This window comes from Microtus pennsylvanicus, chromosome 18, assembly GCF_037038515.1.
Source record: "Microtus pennsylvanicus isolate mMicPen1 chromosome 18, mMicPen1.hap1, whole genome shotgun sequence".
NCBI lineage: Eukaryota > Metazoa > Chordata > Mammalia > Rodentia > Cricetidae > Microtus > Microtus pennsylvanicus.
The window spans coordinates 1,834,591-1,853,931 of NC_134596.1; the positions used below are offsets into that span (position 1 = coordinate 1,834,591).

Genomic DNA, 19,341 nt, shown 5'->3' on the forward strand with positions numbered 1-19,341 from the left:
ACCAAGTTTTCTCCCTAGTGCGTGAACTGGCTTTTTAGAGCCCGTTCTTTTTGAGGGATACCTTGCTCAGCCTAAGAGCCATGTGCCAGACGTCGCTGACTCCCATAGGAAGCTTCACCCTCTCCGAGGAGTGAATGGGGTGGTGAGTGGAAGGTGGGGGGAGCGTCAGGAGGGAAGGCAGAGGGAACTGGGATTGGTAGTAAAATGATAAAAGATTATGTTAAAAAATAAATAAAAAAAGAAAGAAAACAGCCTGATCTACATAGTGAGTTCCAAGACAGCCAGGGTTACATAGAGAGCTTTTAAAATATAAAACACAGGGGCTGGAGAGATGGCTCAGTGGTTAAGAGCACTGACTGCTCTTCCAGAGGTCCTGAGTTCAATTCCCAGCAACCACATGGTGGCTCACAACCATCTGTAATGAGATCTGGTGCCCTCTTCTGGCCTTCAGGCATATGTATATACACTGTATACACAATAAATAAATAAATATTAAGAAAAGAAAAAATATATATATAACACAAAATAAAAAAATTGAGCCAGTTCCAAGGACATACATGGTTAACATGGAAGGACAAATCTCAATTGTAGACAAAGCACTTCAGAAAACTAAGAAATGCTTAGGGTGGGAGAAACAGTCTTCCCCAACAAGAGTCCCACATTGGTTATCCAATATTAAGTGGACAGTCTTGAAATCATATTCACACAAGAAACATTATATGGAAAGAGCAGGTTGTATTTATGTATCTAGGAACAACACCACACATACACGCACACACCAGCAATTACAGAAATAGAGGGCTTTAATTTGAGAGGGAGCAAGGGTGTTTAGAGGGAGAAGAAAGTGGTTGGAGCCTCCATCCCAAGCCCCTCCCCTGGAGTTGTCTCAATCCAGACTCTGCCCCTGAGAAAGTTCAAATGATGACCCATCCCCAGAGATGCTCAAGAAACTCCCATAGGGTATTTAAACTGCCCTCCAGAGAACAAACGTGGTTTTCCTATCTTCCTTTCCTGTCTCCTCTTTGGGGGGTTGGAGGGCCATGTGGGAGCATGGTATCTATTAAACATGGGCTTTTTCTAATTCACTTGATTTGGTCTGATTTGGATGATCTGGTCAGCAGAGAGGTTTATCGGGGTTCAGAAACTTTTCAGTAAGGGAAAGAATGTTGTAATTAAATTTTAATTTCAAAAAATTAAAAAAAAATTAAAGAAGATTGCCCCAGTTCTGGGGTATCATTCTTAAGACTCCATTCCAGCTACACGGCTGCGCGAAAAGCCAAGGTTACAGCCGCTCCAGCGATCCCTCCAATCCCTGACCACATAACATTTGAAAAGCAGGAGTATCTGCAAACCTTAGAAGTCAGTGCGATTTGTGGTATTGTAGCAGTAGATGACCAGAATATTCTCCCTGCACCATATCCTTGGCTTTGTGCTTCCAGGTTCCCCTAGATTTCCTGTGGATTTTGCCACGTCCGAAGGCTTTGAGGTAGGGTTGGAGGTGAAGAAAACTCACCTGTACATTAGCTTCGTAGGTTAAGGTGATGGGGTAGGACCGCCTCACTGACACGCACTGCCGAAACTGCTTAGATTGGATTATCCACTCTAGTGAGGCATGCTTGGGTAGAACTGGCCCAGCAAAGGGGGTCTTTCCTTCACTTTCTACCTGTGTTTTTTTTTAGGAACATAAAAGAGGTCAAGACTCAATGGTGATGTTTTTGGTCGAGAAATTAACACATAAGCAACGATTATACCAAGAAATGATTCTGAAAGACCTGGATAAATTCAGACACCCCCCTCCCAGCAGGAAGAAATAGAGCCAAAAATCTAAGCAGGGAGAGAAGAATCAGAAATCTAGGATTAGCTGGTTCAGTTTCAGGAACTAGCTGAAGATAAAGTTAGATTGTAATCTTGAGTATAATCTTGAGAAACAGGGAGTTGCCCCCTTGTGGTCATCACCGGTATTTTCGGAATTTTCTGTGACACCCTCCCTACCCCTTTCGGATTACTGGGCTGTGGTTTCTTCCTTTAAAAACCCCTTCCCCCGGGGTACTCGGGGTCAAACTCCTCCCTTGCGTGGGTTATGAGTTTCGGCCCCAGTGCACTGGTACCTGTCAATAAACTTCCTGTGATTGCAGCAAGAACGGTCTCTCGTGAGTTCCTGGGGGGTCGTGTTATCCCAAGACTTGAGTGAGAGTCTCTCCACCCTGGGGGGTCTTTCAATTCCAGAACCACTCCTTCCATTGCAAACCTATCAATTTTGTCCATGACCCTGCAGGACTCAGACGTGGCAAGCTCAATAGAGGCCTGAGTCTTGGTAGTTTACCCTAACACAATACCTGGTTCCAAAAAAGACCACAAATTGAGACCACCCAGACACCACCCAGGAACAGACCATCCAAAGGAAATTCCTAACATTCCAACCACTGTAGACAGGACCACCTGCCAGCACACACCCATCACTTTTCACCAGGACACCCCTAGACAAATGTCAGCCAATCAGGGGTCCTGAACCTTAGAAGTCCCTCACCCCAACCTCTGCTATGATAAAAACCTCAAAGTGATCTCAGGGCTCTCCGGTCACTCCAATACATTGGACATATGGAGAGTCTGAGTTCGAATTTAAATAAAAATAAGGGTTCTTTGTTTTTGCATACAGGATCTGGTCTCCTACTTGGCTTTTGGGGGACTCTGTGATCTGGGCATAACCGGCCCCATTGGACTCCTCCTTTCCTCCTGCACCCAATCTGATCTGATTGGTTTTCGAAGTCACCAGAGAGGCAAGGACACTGTGAAAAGTAGCTCAATGCCATGCTACCTTGGTAAAGCTGGTGGTTGTCTTCTGGTGGTGTTTGGCCTCTGGCCTTCTAACCTCATCCCTCCAGCCCCTCTGGGAATACCAGACCTGAGCTGATCATTTTCCCTAAGGAGCAACTTGTCCATAATGGGGCTAAGGACTGCTGACTTTGCTGAAGGGTACGTTAGGACGGTCAGTAAGCATAGGCATTGTCAGAATTCCTTCCCTGGGGAGAAGTAAACAATGTCTACCCCACTCTCACAGGGTCCCAACAACAAACAAAGTGGAGTTTCACCCTTGTTCAACCTGGGGACCCAGTGAGTTCAGTGAGCTTACTTAGAGCGCATGAGCAAGGGGCTAGAGGAGCCCTGGGACCTAACGCAGGCAGACAAGCTGGAGTGTTCACGCAGCATGAATGGATAGAGCTCTCTCTTCAGCTAACTTCTTCCCCAGTCTAAAAGCACACGGGGACAAGAACTCCTCACCCCACTCCCATCCATATGCCATGAAGAACAAATCATTTACAAACGACTGGATGGGTGCCTGGCGCCCACAGCTACATTTACATACACACACCTCCCAGCCCCATCCCTCCTAGCAATCCTGACACTGCTTTAGGGGCTGCAGGAGCTCCCTTTGGTCTTAAAGCTCTGATCGCATTCCTGTAGTCTGTCCTCAGAGGAAAGAACAAGACTGTCTGGTGGCACATGCCTATAATCCCAGCACTTGGGGGACAGGGGCAGAAGATCCATCTAAACAGTCCTGGCCAGCCAGGGCTAGAGCTGAAGGAACACTAGCCCACAGGGGCATGTGGCTCTGGCAGGTCTCGCCCTCCTCTCATTCCCTCTGCCTTGCTAAAAGCCATTAGATGGCGTTCCCAAAGATACCCACCAAGGACTGTTCCTTTATTTGGCCAGTCCCTCCTCCTGAGACCGACTACCAAATTCCAGTTATCAACCTATTGAAGTCCAGCAATCAGAAGCCCCTTTCGGCCCACCTAATTAACAGGCCCAATTAAAATTAAACACCTCATCCTAACACGGAGCATCCCCTTTACTTTTATAAACCGCCATTTGCCCTCGTGCCACATCTGTCCTTTGTCCCACCCCCACCCTGACACAACAAATACCCCGTCCTGTTTCCCTTGCTCCCTACCCCTCCTCCCTGGTCCTTTATCTCCTCACCGCCACACCACAGCCTTTCCGCACGCAGACCTCCCTCTGCTGTCTTCTCTCACACCTGCAAGGTCATTGATGCTGTTTTACGCCAGAGTCCGGAGGGAGCCACTTTAGCTTTTCTTCCTCGTTTAATAAAGGATCTCTCTGTGAAAAGAGGTGTTTGGGTGTGGTTTGCGCCTGTTCTGGGATCTGGGAGGAAGCCCCTGCTGTGCGGTGTCCTCGTCGTCCCCCTTCAAGAGTGGCTTAGCCCAGGAGAGACTTTGACCACCTCTCGGTTTATTCTCACAGTTCTCTTCACTCTCTGACCGACCTCTCCGCATTTTCTCCTCACCGGCCTGTTCTACATTGTTACTATTCTGCACTAATTTTTGTTTCTTTGTTTTGTTTTTAAACTCTAAGTGAGGATACATGTTTTTCTACAGGGAACCATAACATCTCCAGGATGGTGTACAGAAAGGTTCATTTCAGACCTTTAATGATTCCCATGGTTTCGCTTCCCGCCTCCATGGCAATAACCCTTTCTAGTTTTCAAATTTTAGAAAATCAGAAGAAAAAAAAAGCCCTAAGTCCGTGTGAAAATACAGAGAAAATTTAGGACTATGAAACATCAGTCTCTTAGACACGTGTACATCCACGCAGAGAATAATCCCCTGACGATGTGAGGCAGCTTCAGACTTTTCGTCTGTGGCATTCCACATGACCCATGCATGTACGGAAATGAGCACTCTGACGGTGACTTCCGTCTAACTGGAATACGGACGTGGCCATGACAATGTCTGGGGGGGGGGGACCAGAATGTACACCGCTATGACTATCAGCAAAGCATAGCCTCCCGAGTGGTGCTGGGCACGCGCAAGACAACTCCGGTAACTTTACAAGCCGCAGTGGCCACGCGCAATACCGACTTCCGCTGGGGCGGGGACAGGCTGAGGTGTGGCCAGAGACGTTCTGGAGCACTACTTCCGCTTAGTTCTTCACGTGGTTCGGTGTTGGTGTTGTTATCGTTACCGGGACGCCGTGGGAGTTTGGATTCCGACCCTGGGGAATCCTCAGTCCGCGGGCGGAAGTCGCTGCCTGGCGGGCCGTGCGCACAGCTCGCTCTGCGGTGTAGTGAGGTGAGTGCCTGCGGGGCAGGGCGGGCGCTGTGCTGCCTGCCGAGCGCTGGTCCAGCCCAGCGACGGCGGCGGAGGCTGCAGGGGGATGCCGTGGTTGGGCTGGGCGTCCTGTGGGAGTAGGCAGAGCAGGATTGCTGAGGGCGGCGATGGAGCCTGGGGCTGGTGTGTGTCTGTGAGTCGCCTTCTGGACTGCGAGTGTTTGCATGGCCGTGACCTGAGGCTTGAGTCTGCCTGCGAGAGGAGAAAAAGATGGAAAATGAGTTTATTCACACTTTACACCCTACACCCGGGCCGCAGTATCCTCGGCCTGCCCAAGCCTACGCCGTGTCAGAATTGAAAGAAGGGATGGGGCAGTCTGCGCGAGGTCGTAGCTGCGGGCTCTAGGGAGCGGAACTGGGTGCAGGTGCTGGGGACCAGGGCTTCGGGCCATTTCTCTAACCCCATTACATTTCCCATAGGGAGGTGCTGAGAAAGAAAAAATTTAAAACGTACTAATTCCTGTGACCGGTTTGAATATTGGGGCTCTTGAAGGTGTGTGCTAGCCTGTCTTTGGGACCCCGTGGACTTGGCTACGATCTGTGAGCAGCAGTTGAGCAGTGTGGTGCTGTAAATAGGGGTTAGGCTAAGTGCTTGGCCCCCTGCAGTCCCAACAAGTTGACCATGGTCTGGTGCCCCTATTGGTGAAAAGCAGAGAGAGGAGGGGAAGTTTCTTCAAATCAGCCACATGGAGCAGAAGTGGTAAAGAACTCAGGGACCCCAGTCAGTCGTGACACAGAGGTTTGGGACTGCTGGTCAAGAGGTTCGCCTAATAAAGTTATCTGGCAGGGTGTGATGGCTCCTGGCTTTTACCCTTCGGAGGTGGTACCAGTGGGATCCCTGAAGATGGAGGCTGCTTAGCATAGCAGGGGGGCCTCATAGCCCACATCCTCCTTTAGATGCTGCATGTGTACTTAGATGATTAAGAAGTCCTGGTCATGGTGTATGTGGTCCCGCAGAAAGTTAATCTGGTCCTTGTGCTAGGCCCATCTTTTTCCTCCTTGGTGTTTATTTCTACTGTGAAGCCTCATCCTGGTGCCTAATTGTCCTCCTCTGGGGGTGGTCTGTTCTCAGGGGCTTTACAGTTTCTAGAATTGAAGAAGACCAATGCATTTAGAAAAAAATCTTTGAGCCTTCAACCCTGAAGGGGGATGTGTCAATCCCACCAGGTGAGAATGTAACACCACTCCTACAATTTTGAGCCAAATTTGAAGCAAGCTCGATTTTTATTGGAGTGCACCCAAAAACTGACTGTGCCTGCCTGCTAAGTTGGGTTAGGGAGAGCGGCTCCGAGTCCATTCCTCGGGCCTTTTAAGGTGTAAAATTGTGAGTGGTTGTAAAGCAGGTTTATTTCATTTCATCTTGGTTTGTTTCAAGGCAGAGGTACTCTGTGTAGCCATAGCTGTCCTGGAAAACTGTAGACCACATAGATGAACTCACAGGGAGCCGCCTTCCTCTGCCTCTGCAGTCCTGGGATTAAAGGTGTGCACCACCACAGCCTGCCTTGCAAAGCAGATTTACCTAAAACAGTGGAGTAGTGAGGAAGTAGAGAAAAATCTCAAACAGTAGCCCTTACTGAATGGTCACAAGTGATCAGGGAGGGTTCTGGGGCTGCGCGTTACCAAAACCAAGTCAAGGTCATGGGTTGGGGCAGGTCAGGTTCCTGGAAACAGACAGAAACCTATTTTTAACAATACAGCCCTTGCCTTCAAAATGGAGTGAGGCAGGTTCCTCAGATGGTGTAGGTTGGGTAGAAACAGCCAAGCAGAAGTCTAAGAAGTCTAAGCCACCAGACGGGCCTCAAACTTGGCGGTGATTCTCCTGCTTCTGCCTCCGAGTGTGGGTTACAGAAGTGTCATGTAAATTGAAGTGCCCAGAGAATTAAAAACTTCTTTTGCCTAATTGGCTAAGTAATCATCAGGAGGACACGGTTGTGGGGATCTTACCCCTCCCACTGCCACTTTCTTTCTTCTCGTCCCGTGCTCCTCTCCAGACATCACGCCCTGGTTATTATATTGCTGGTAGACGTACGACCTGCTGTTAGTCTTTTCTACTCTGAATATCTAGGGGTTTGGGGTTTGTTTTGCTTTTTGAGGAGGTTAGGTAGCAGACACTTAGCAGGGGTCTAATGTTTTTGTCCATGTGTAGCTGAAGCTAAGTTGATTCAGGGTGCTTTGATTTTGAAGATGAACCATCAGATTTACTTTCTTAGTAGGTGTCTTTCAGAGTATGGCCTCTGGCCCTGAGCAAGGGAAACTTAACGCCCTGTCTTTGCCTGGACGCCTTTTGAAAACGCATTGGGCTTAAGGAGTGTCTGAAGTTTCCCATCTTTGACAGCACAAAGAGCAGGTCGGACTCCCAGGGCCAAGGTCTCTGTTCTTCTCGCAAGCTTTCCTTGCTGTGTCCCCAAGATTGTCCTTCCAGGGACGGTGTGAGCCATCGGAGAGACTACAGTTGAGAGTACCGAGCAAACATTAAATAAAACTGAGTTGACACTTGCTGATTTTTAGTCAGTTATTTTCAACTTTTAATAGCGTGATGTGTGCCTGTTTGGGGACTGTGCCCATGGGTACGGATGCATGTGGAAGCCCTTGCTTGAGTTACAGGTGGTCTGAGCCCCTGATGTGGGTGCTGGGAATCAACTTTGGTTCAGACATGTAAAACAGCATGCTTAAAGAATAAGTGTGGGCTAAAAAAGAACATGTTTACAGGTACACACAAAGAAAATGTCGGGCAGGACAAATAAAGGAGCAGCTGGCATGCTCTGCAGAGCACGGCAGCTTAAACTAAATGACGTGTTGGAAGTAGGACAGAGTGCCATTAAGCAGAAAGAGTCTTCTTTTGCCTGTATTTTCTTCGCTGCCAGGCAGGTGCTAAGGACTTGATTCCCAAATCCTATGAACACTGCACCTTTCTTTGGAAAGCTCACGTTGCTTACTGTCTTCTCTTCTCACACTAAAGGCTGGGAAACCTGCACTGAATTCTTTGTAACCAGAGTTCAAAATCATTGTCTTTTTGTTTGTTTCCTGGATCTTTATAAAGTTAAAAGTTAGGCTAGGCGTGGTGGTGGATGCCCTTAACCCCAGCACTCAGGAGGCAGAGGCAGGTGAATCTCTGCCGAGGCCAGCCTGGTCTACAGAGTGAACTGTTGGGTAGTCAGGGTTACACACAGAGAAACCCTGCTCAAAAAAAAAAAAAGGAAAGAAAAGGGAAAAAGAGTTGGGCTTTCACTACTCTGCAGTGTCTATGTGATGCCTGTTGGGTAGGGCAAATGTTGTATGAGTGACCCACGGTCACTGACTTTCCAGGACTTCGTCTTTGTAGCTCCCTGGGTCGTGCCAAGTCATTCGCGCTGCTGATTTTCCAGCACAGCACAGCTGAGTTGTGCACGTCAGCTCTACTCAGAGGCTCCACATGCTCACCCGAATCCTGAGGCAATCCGAGACCCAGAGGAGACAGCACAGAGGACATGTCTACTGACGGGGCCTTCTGCCAGAAGCCCCAGAGACTGGAAGCAGATGCGCAGTATGGATTGTGTGAGGTGAGGAGAGGCGCCCCAGGGTCTGTCCTCCAGAACTGGGGGTAGACATTGGCAGTACCAGACGTGAGCTCCGTTTCTGAGGTGACCCTGAGTCTCCAGCTGAGAGGGAAGCCCAGAGCATGGAAACCCTAGCATTTCCTCATTATTTTGTGACATGCCCGGTGTGCTGCTTCTCGGGTTCAGGTTTGTCTGCTCGTCCATGACCTCCTGGGGAGTCCTGTTTCTAGTCAACCCACATAGAGGGGACTGGCGAGAAGTAGGTACCTCCAAGTCTAGCTTTGGCTTAATCATGGTATTTGCAGGTGAGTGGCTGCTGGGTGGTTTGTGAAGCTGGACCTCCAAATCACCCCTGCCCGGTTGTGTCCAGTGATGGGTTTGGATACGTGTAGACCTCGCCAGAGCCCACTGTTGCTCCCCAAATTCGCGTGGGCCTTCCTACCGCAAGCCTCTGATTTACAGTTTCAGCTGTGTGCTCTACAGAGCACGGCAGCCACTGCTGAATCCGCCCTCCCACCAGTTTCTCTGCGCACCTTTGTAAAACGCCCCGTTTTAGCCCTCGCTGAGTCCTTACATTTGTTGTTTTGCCAATCCCAGTCTTCCCAAGAGTAGAAGCTCATACTGTAGCAGTGAGCCCCAGGAGCCCTACACAACTCTAGACAAGCTTAACATGGCTTAATAGCTGTCATCCTGCTTATATTTGGTGGAGAAATTCTATCCTCTGTGGGGTTGGATGTGACGTAGTATACAATGCATGGCAGGGTGTTTTTATATACTGTCTTTAGGCCTGAACATAAAAATGAAATCTTTTTTTGGTGGAAAGTTTAATGGTGCTTCCTGGGGAGCGGAAATCATTAAAGACTCATGGCTACTTACTGTGTCTTTCTGTTGTGTAGAGATTGGTGTCCTTTGAGGATGTGACTGTGGGCTTCAGCCAGGAGGAGTGGCAGCATCTGGACTCCGCCCAGCGACGCCTGTACCAGGACGTGATGCTGGAGATCTACAGCCACCTCTTGGCAGTGGGTGAGCACAGCCACCTGGGGATCCAGGGTGGAATATCAGAAACCTGTGATGATTTCTGTTTTGTCCTTGCTTCACTTTTTTTTTGTTTTTTGTTTTTGTTTTTTTGTTTTTCGAGACAGGGTTTCTCTGTGGCTTTGGAGCCTGTCCTGGAACTAGCTCTTCTAGACCAGGCTGGCCTCGAACTCACAAAGATCCGCCTGCCTCTGCCTCCCGAGTGCTGGGATTAAAGGCGTGCGCCACCACCGCCCGGCCTTGCTTCACTCTTGAGCACCTTTTAATGTGTTATTTAATGTTGACTTTTACAGTTAACCAGTACAGAGTTCATTGGATACCCTCTAAGACCTACGAAGACGCAACAGATCCAGTAGCCTTGCAACTCACAGGGTATCCCAGGCCGGAGGCCCTCCTCAGGATGAAGAACGCTGATTTCCCACATCAGAGGTGTCCGTGTCAAGGTGAGTGACTGTCATCTGATAGACAGGTGAGAGACTTACTCATCCCCTAGTAGGGTCGGTCACCTAGGGTTTCATAGGAAACACTGTACATTTTGTTACGAGCATTTGCAGGGGCAGAAAGGTGCTTACTGGATATTTGCATTCTAATGGTCTGTACAAATTCACAGTCCGTGTTTGGAGAGCATGAAACAAATCACACGTGGATTTCCGTCTGTGCATCCTAGTCGTTGACAGTTGACGTTATCAGCGTGGTTAATATATTGCTTGTGTAATGAGTGAAATACAGGTTCCTTGTTTTAGTTTTTAAATTTTGAGCGTGTGTGTGTGTGTGTGTTAGAAAAGGCCAAAGAGTGCTGGAGTACAGGTGGTTATGAGCACCCATGAAGGTGCGGGGAGCTGAACTCTGGTCCTCTGGAAGAGCAGCAAGCACTCGGAACCCCTGAGCCATCTCTCCAGGCCCTCCTAGAGTATCTCATTATATCTGTTATGGAAAGGCATTGCTATGTATATATTATTTTTTGTGAGTTTTATCATTGTGTGGTAAAACTCCTAATTCTTTTACACTATTTATCCCTTCCTTACTGTCTTTTTTCATCCTGTATCTTCTTTGGTATCCACCTAACTGTGGCACCATCGTAATCCTATTTCATATGTCCCCTTGTAATCATTTCTTACTATTATATGTTTACGTTCCTGGGCGTGCACATGCCACTCACCCCTGTGGTCTGAGGACAACTCACAGGGAGTCGCTTCTCTCCTAGGGATCAGGCTTGATTGACAGCAAGCACCTTTTCCCACTCAGCCGTCTTGTGGGCCTGGCCATACTTCTTATAGGAATTGCCTTCTAAGCCATTCTGACCTCTTAGTCCTCCTGTGGCTGTTTTTGTCAAGTTGATACAACATAGAATCACCTGGAAAGAGTCTTGATGAGGAGTTGTCTAGGTTGGCCTGTGGCCTTGTCTCTGGGGAATTCCATTATTTGATGTGGGAATACCCAGCTCTGTGGGCAGCACCGTTCCTGGAACTGGGTCATAGAATGTGCGGTACAGACCGTGAGCTGAGTAATAGCTAGGCCCGTGTTCGGTCTTTCTCGTCTGTCATGTGACCCGTTTCCTCGGCTTCCCGCAACCTTGAAGTCCCTGAAATGGTGGGCTGTAACCTGGAATGGCAAGGTGAAGTCTTTCCTCCCTTACGTTGCCGGTTGTCGAGTGTTTTTATCACAGGACACGTTGACTTGTGATTTCTCCGTGGCCTCTGTGGTCTCTGTGTGGTGAGCCTCCTGCCATGTCTAGCTGTTCAGAGGACTGGTCCTGTGAATGACCCCTTCCTTAGTTTTGAAACGTGGGAAACTGGGGTCATCCTCATCCACATTAGAAAGTGGAATTTCCGTTTCTAGGCTCTTGTCCTTGAGTTTATTACTTCACAGCTCCTGCTCATTTTTACTTTCTATTACACAATTTACATGACCTTTTAATTCTGCTGAGATCAGTACAAACTAATTCCCTGTTTCCTTATTTAGACTTTTTGTCCTGTTGAGATTTTTGGATTTCACTTTCAGTTAACATTCTATTGCCAGTTTCTCTTATAGCAAACGTTTCTGTTTTCTTTCTCTTCTTCCTAATAGATTAGACACAAATATCCAATTATTTCATATGATGTAGACCGCACCAGCTCTTTCAGTGGCCGTGTGTTTCCAATTTGCAAATGACCCCGAGTGTTTTCCTCACTTGCGCTCTGAGCCAGGTGTAGACAGGTCTCTGTTAATGTCTGCTCTGCTGGTGTTCCCCATTGCGTACAATCTGTTGATTGGCTTGTCATCTCCATTTTTGTTTTGTTGTTGTGTCAGAAAAAGCCTTGTGGGCAGCAGTTTAGCAAATTAAAAAAAAAAACTATATGTCTTGAATTTCCAAAACTAAGCAGAAGATACCGTTTCTCCTAATTTAGAAGATTTTCCAGTGTCTGCTAAAGTAAACGGAAGGAAGCAGGCTGTAGTGGACGCTGTGGACAACAGCTTGAGAACCAGGACGATATCCTTTAGAGCCTTCGTCCTGAATATGCAAGGGAGGCTGCTTGAAATGCAGCCATGAGCATGGGGACGCAGAGAACTGCTCTTGGGGGTCACCCCAAATCTGAGATGACACGGGAGTTGATTTTGAGGGCACCTGTGCTGGTTATTCATGAAGTAATTTTGAATTGGAATAAAGAACCAGACAAAGCAACCTAGCTGAGTTAAAGCAGTGGTTCCCAACCTTCCTACTGCTGTGACCCTTTAATGCAGTTCCTCATGTCATGGTGACCCCAACCAGGAAATTGTTTGTGTTACTACTTCATAACTGTAATTTTGCTACGTTATGAATCGTAATGAGACATCTGATACGTAGGCTATCTGACATATGACCCCTGTGGAATGGTTATTTGACCTCTCCCCCAGGAGAACCCATGTGAGAACCACTGAGCGAGAGGATGCTCAAAGTCAGGAGTAATTGACTGTTTTATGTTGAGGTTGTTGGGATACAGTGGAGAAATAAAATATATTTTAAAGATGTATTTATTTTTATTTTATATGTATGAGTGCTTTGCCTGCATGTATACCTGTGTACCATGTGTGTGGCCTGGTGCTTGCAGAGCCATACGAGAGTGCTGAATCCCTTGGAACTGGAGTTACAGATGGTTGTGAGTGGTCGTGTGGGTGCTGGGAACCAAACTCAGATCTTCTGCAAGAGCAGCAAGTGCTCTTAACTGCTAAGCCATCTTTTCAGCCCAATATTGGCAATTTATGTTAAGAATCCCTGTGCTACAGAGTTTGTAATATTCCAGATGGATGCTGAAGGGCTGACAATATAGTATCAAAAGGAAAAGTGAGGACAGTAGTGTGTAAAGTTCGTCTTTAAGAATTTGTTGCCCCCACACTAAGGCCTGGGAATGGGAGAACAGTAGTCATTTTCTAGGTCTACCAGCCAGTCTAGCCAAAATAGTGTCTTCCAAGTTCAGTGAGCATGTCTCAAAGGAAATCTGGTGGTTGTAGCTAGTGAGATGAATCACTGAGTAACATTATTGCCATGCGATGGTAAGGACCCGAGTTTGGGTTCCTAGCTGCCATATAAAAGCCTGTGTGTCTGTTACTCTAGCACTGGTAGTGGGATATCAGGGACCTGATAGCCAGTCCAGCTGAAATAGTGAGCTCTCGATTCAACGAGACACCCTGCCTCAAAAAATAAACAAATAAAAAAATGAGAGCACTAGAGAGAGATTTAAAGTTGATCTCCAGCTTCTACACGCAATGCAAAGGTGAGCACAGATAGCACACGTGCAGTCTGCTTCTGCCTCCACGAGTGTACACACAGTCACACAGGAGACACACACACACATGCAGTCTGCTTCTGCCTCCACGAGTGTACACACAGTCACACAGGAGACACACACACACATGCAGTCTGCTTCTGCCTCCACGAGTGTACACACAGTCACACAGGACACACACACACATGCAGTCTGCTTCTGCCTCCACGAGTGTACACACAGTCACACAGGACACACACACACACATGCAGTCTGCTTCTGCCTCCACGAGTGTACACACAGTCACACAGGACACACACACACACATGCAGTCTGCTTCTGCCTCCACGAGTGTACACACAGTCACACAGGACACACACACACACATGCAGTCTGCTTCTGCCTCCACGAGTGTACACACAGTCACACAGGACACACACACACACATGCAGTCTGCTTCTGCCTCCACGAGTGTACACACAGTCACACAGGAGACACACACACACACACACATGCAGTCTGCTTCTGCCTCCACGAGTGTACACACAGTCACACAGGAGACACACACACACACATGCAGTCTGCTTCTGCCTCCACGAGTGTACACACAGTCACACAGGAGACACACACACACACATGCAGTCTGGGCAGGTGACCCGGCTGGTAGAGAACTTGCTATGCAAGCATGAAGATCCAGGTCCGGTCCCTAACACACGCATCAGAAACTGACTCCTGTAACCCAGTGCCGGGTCTGCGAGACAAGAGGACCCCTGAGGCTTTCTTGCATCCATTTCTAACTGAACTGGCAATTTCCAGATTCATTGGCGGACCTTGTCTCAGAAAATAAGGTTGAAAGTGATTGAAGAAGACACTCAACCCTTGGCCTCTGCGTGCATGGGTAAACACGTACACCTGTGCACGCAAACACATTAAACCGACAAATAAGATACAAAAACAAAAATTTGGGGGTGTAAAGTTCAGGAGAAGGGCTTGTGGAGCATGGGTGAAGTGTGTAGCTAATCCTTGCCAACAGAGGGAAAGAACAAATTTAACCAGGTGAGAAAATGGTCAGAGGCTTTTCTCGAGCTAATGGAGGCCTCTGCTGACAACCCTTTCTTCTGAGATTGGCTGTCATTGACAGTGCCAGCAGCAGCCGGGCCTGTAGCAGCCGGGCCTGCTTCCTCCCCTTGTTTATCCTTCTGTGTCTATAGCACGGGCCTCCTGCGTAAGTGGATTGTCTTTCGCCAAACCAGGTCTTCCCGACAAATTATCTACTGCCTGCTGCTTCCGTTTCCTCATGAGGAAGACAGAGTATAGGAGCAGATGCCTTGTGGGGTGGTAGCGAGGATTAAATGAGATCGCGTATTCACCTCATAGTGTCAGCTGTTCTAGGTTGCACGAGTTGGTCGGAGAAAGAGGTCGCTCAAGATAAAATTCTAAGGCCTGTGTGGCAGCAGGAAAGCTCAGCCTCTGATGAACTGATTCCTATTTACTGATTGTTACACAGAGTTGTTTTTCGGTTGAAGTATTTCCTCATGCCAAGGTTCCTAATCTACTCTCTGTTTCGCTTAAGGAAATCGTCACACCCCTGCTCCCTTATTGTGTACCCTTTGCAGTACCCAATAATCTGAACGCCTCAGGCGTGCCAGAAGCATCTTGTGACCATAGTCATGCCAAGGGGGTAACATCCTCTCAGAAAAACAAGTCCACTAATCATGGGAAACAGCTACTATTTTTCACAACAATTTTTCAAGGTCAGTCCTTCTAGAAAACAACTGTTCACTCTAGTGCTTGCCCTAGATAGTGACTCTACTGGATGCGTACAACACACGCGGGTGCTGTGTTACATCAGGGTTGGGGCGTTACAAGGGCCATGTCAGCATTTCTCACCATTGTCTCCATCTTCAGCGTCGTTACTACCTGGCAGAGACTTCTTTTTGTTCAGGCTGATTCCTTTCCCATCATGCTCACTGTGTCTGCTCCTTCATCTCTTCTCTTCACAGAGGAATCAGAGCATGACTCGGCTCGTCAAATTTGTGCGAAAGCTGCGTTTCCAAATGATTTCTCTGAAGAAATCACTAAACGTGGTTCATATTGTTCCGTTATAGAGGAGCTCTGGCAGGATGGGGACCCTACGAGGACGGATCAGCCAAACCAGAGCCCACTCTTGAGTTCCGCTGCTTTCTTCACCCAGAAACCACTGGTGAGTGACGAGACTTACGAGTGTGAGGCGCCCAGGGGGTCCGTTCCTTTAGATCTCCACCTCATTTCCACACAGGAGAGATTTCCAGAGTGTTGCTCATTTGAGAAACCTTTGCAGCCTAACCTTAACCTTGAAGCACGTAGTGAACATCAATGCAGTGCCACCAGGCAGCCCGATGGCATTGTCGAATCCTGTCAGCTCTTCACGCGAAGCCCGCCTAATGCTGGATGTGCAGCGCCTGACAGAGAGGAGAAAGCATGGACAGGAAAGGTTCTCAGCCCGAAGCCACCGCGTAGGAAGCATGACGTTCTTTCTCAGGACGAGCCAGTTGAATATACCAGATGTGGGAAGGGCTTCCCGGCCAGGCCAGCTTTGTGCCCGCAGCAAGTGGCTCTCACTAGAGGGACACCTTTTATTTGTCACAGATGTGGGAAATCCTTCCTCCAAAACTCTGAGTTGAGCTCTTGCCCAGGAACGAACCGAGGAGAGACACCTTCTGAATGTCCTGACTGTCTGAAACTGCTCACAAGGACATCCGACCTGCAGTTGCACGAGGAAGTCCACACAAAGAAGCCTTACAAATGCCACGACTGTGGGAAGTCATTCAGCTATGCATCCCACCTAAAGGTGCACCTTCGGATACACACAGGTGAGAGACCGTATGTGTGTTCTGACTGTGGGAAAGCCTTCAGCCAAAAGTCGGTCCTCACCACACACCAGAGAATCCACACCGGGGAGAAGCCTTACACGTGCAGCCACTGCGGGAAATTGTTTGTTTATGCATCAGATCTGAAGAAGCACAGCCGGTTTCACACCGGGGAGAAGCCTTACGAATGCCCCGACTGTGGGAAGCTGTTCAGTAATAAATCCCACCTGCCCGTGCATCATCGAATTCACACCGGCGAGAAACCGTATAAATGCTGTGACTGCGGGAAGTCCTTCAGGAGGAAATCCCACCTTCAAGTACATCACCGGACACACACTGGCGAGAAACCCTACATATGCTCCGACTGTGGGAAAGCCTTCAGCCACAGCTCAGTTCTCAGCACACATCAGAGAATTCACACTGGGGAGAGGCCTTACACGTGCAGCGACTGTGGGAAAGCCATGTCATCTAAAGCCCAACTGAACGAGCATCAGAGAATCCACACGGGTGAGAAGCCATACGTGTGCACTGAGTGTGGGAAAGCCTTCAGCGGCAGGTCTTCCTTACAGGCACATCAGAGAACTCACAGGAGTGAAAAACCCTTTCTCTGTCACCAGTGTGGGAAAGGCTTCCTGCGCAGCTCACAGTTGTCATCTCACCAACAAACTCACACTGCTGAGAACCCTTAGTGCTGTGTGTGCGTGTGCGTGCGTGTGTGTGTGCGTGCGTGTGTGTGCGTGCGTGTATGTGTGTGCGTGTGTGTGTGTCTGTGTGTGTGTGTGCGTGTGTGTGTGCGTGTGTGTGTGTGTGTGTGCGTGCGTGTGCGTGTGTGTGTGCGTGTGTGTGTGCGTGCGTGTGTGTGTGCGTGTGTGTGTGCATGTGTGTGTGTGTGTGTGCGCGTGCGTGTGTGTGCGTGCGCGTGTGCGTGTGCAGTTGTTCTGTCTCCACGCCAGCCGAAGGCCATCACCACACGGAAATGGAAGAAAACATTGCCAGTGATGGACTAGGAAAATTCTCAACAACTGAAGGTCCGTCTATTTCATTCTGTGCAGAGACCTGAAATGGGTTCCAATGCACAAAGCCCTTCAAACGCAAGTCAGATTTCAGTAGACCCAGGGACTCCTACCTCACCCCGTTCTTACAGATACTGTGATCTTGTGGAAGACTTTCCCACAAAGTCAAATCCTTTTCCATGGTTGGTTTTGTTTTAATTTTTTAAAAAAACTTTTTACTTATTCTTTGTAGACAGATTTTTCTTTTGGGGCCACCAGCTCACAAAAAAAATGACACAGAGAGTTCTTATTATGAAAGCTTGGCCGATAGCTTGGATTTGTTTCTAATTAGCTCTTGTAATTTAGATTAACCCATTGGCATTAGTTTACTTTCTGCCTTGTGGCTTTATTACCTCATCTCCATAATGCCCATCTTGCTGGCTCTGTGTCTGGCTGGCGATGTCACCATCTTCCCAGCATCCGCTGTTCCCTGAAATCCTGTCTAGCTATTGGCCTGCTGTTGGACAATGGTTTGTACCCTGTCAATTGTATTTTAATAAAACACTGATTGGCCAGTAGCCAGGCAGGAAGTATAGGTGGGGATAACCAGACAGGAAGTAGAGGCGGGTCAATGAGAACAGGAGGTCCTAGTCTGGGACCTCCTAGGAAATAGGAAGTCCTAGTCTGCAGTCGTGACCCAGCCTCAAGGAAGCAAGATGTGACTGCCTCGCCAAAAAAAGTACCAAGCCATGTGGCTAACATAAACAAGAATAATGGGCTAATATAAGTTCTAAGAGTTAATAAGAAATCTGAGCTACTAGGCCCAATCAGTTTATAACTAATGTATACCTCTGTGTGATTTCTTTGGGACTGAATGACTCAGAACCAGGCAGGACAGAAAACCTCAGCCAACATTGGCTATTCAGCTTTTTATTAAACCAGTCACAGTGTAAAGGAATATTCCACAAAAGTTCTTTGTGTCTTTCGCATCATGCATCTCAATCCTGTTCTTTTCTCATCCCTTTGTATCTACCCTCTGCTCTTGCAAACCGCCCTGAAGAGAAAAAGAAAACCCAGTCTTGTCATGGAAGCTGTAGTGTGACTCAGTGAGTCATGCAATAAACCCTTTTGTCCATATATCTTTACTTGCAAGGGTTCAAAGCCTTTGGTTTCTGCTAAACTATAGATGGTTGGCACTCCTCTCGGATATCCTGTTGCCCTGTGTCAAGGAGACCCTTCAGCTTTGGGTTTTATCCATGTTTTTAATTTAAATAAAGACACCTAATTATAGCTGTGCATTGCTTATTTTAAATATGCAAATTATACCTGAGGAAAAAAGAATGAAGGGTTGTAAGGAGAAGTACAAATATCAGTGTGCATGCCTTTGGGTACACTTGTCTGTGGGTCTTCTTGTGTACTATGAGAAATCTTACCTTGAGAAGACAAGTATCTACCTCCTCCCAAGTTCTCCCCCCGAAGCCCAACTTAGGGAATTGGTGAGTTTATTAGACATACTTACAGAGCATGAGGGATACTTTCAGGAGCTTTGGAGCCCAAAGCAGCCACACTACTTAGAAAATCTCACCCCAACATAGATTTCAACATCCCCATAACTGCATAGATGACATCCCTTCTTCAATTATTCTACTATAATGTATACTTCAGAATCTTCCAAGACCATGAGGCTACAGACTCAAATTGCAGGGAGGGGAATGTTGAGATACCGGGTGAGGAATCAGTGGCCCTCCACACCCCTCCTATGAGGGCATTAAGAGACAACAGACCCAACCTTAGGGTCTCTTAAATGTAATTACAGCAACCCCGATGGAGATGATAGCTGGTGTGCTCAGATGTGTGTCCACAGAAGTGAAGATGTCTAGAGGCTACCTCAAGTGTTGATTCTTAGACACCTTTTTGTTGAGAAAAAGTTTCCTATTGGCTCGCACTCTCCCCAAGAAGTCTAACCTAGGTGGCCAGCGAGCTCTAAGGACCTACTTGTTTTCAACTCCCATCTCAACATCACTGGGATTACAAATTATTCCTGGGGCCAAACTCAGGTCCTCATGTTTGTGTGACAAAGGC

At 47.9% G+C, this 19,341-nt stretch overlaps 1 protein-coding gene across 7 annotated transcripts in view; it reads left to right on the top strand.

Annotated features, from left to right (window-relative positions):
* The window catches only part of LOC142837608 (uncharacterized), a 38,643-nt gene extending 20,095 nt beyond the window's left edge, over positions 1-18,548 (top strand). Inside the window, exons 1-7 of one of the 7 annotated variants that reach the window (XM_075952779.1) lie at positions 4,896-5,087; positions 6,198-6,292; positions 6,501-7,472; positions 8,448-8,664; positions 9,558-9,684; positions 9,990-10,139; positions 15,422-18,538. In XM_075952779.1, the coding sequence (XP_075808894.1) occupies positions 8,593-8,664; positions 9,558-9,684; positions 9,990-10,139; positions 15,422-16,956 (1,884 nt within the window). In that variant the 5' untranslated portion in view covers positions 4,896-5,087; positions 6,198-6,292; positions 6,501-7,472; positions 8,448-8,592 and the 3' untranslated portion in view covers positions 16,957-18,538. The other 6 variants (XM_075952777.1, XM_075952781.1, XM_075952775.1 and 3 more) reach the window with 6 other exon arrangements.
* Positions 18,549-19,341: the final 793 nt, after the last annotated feature.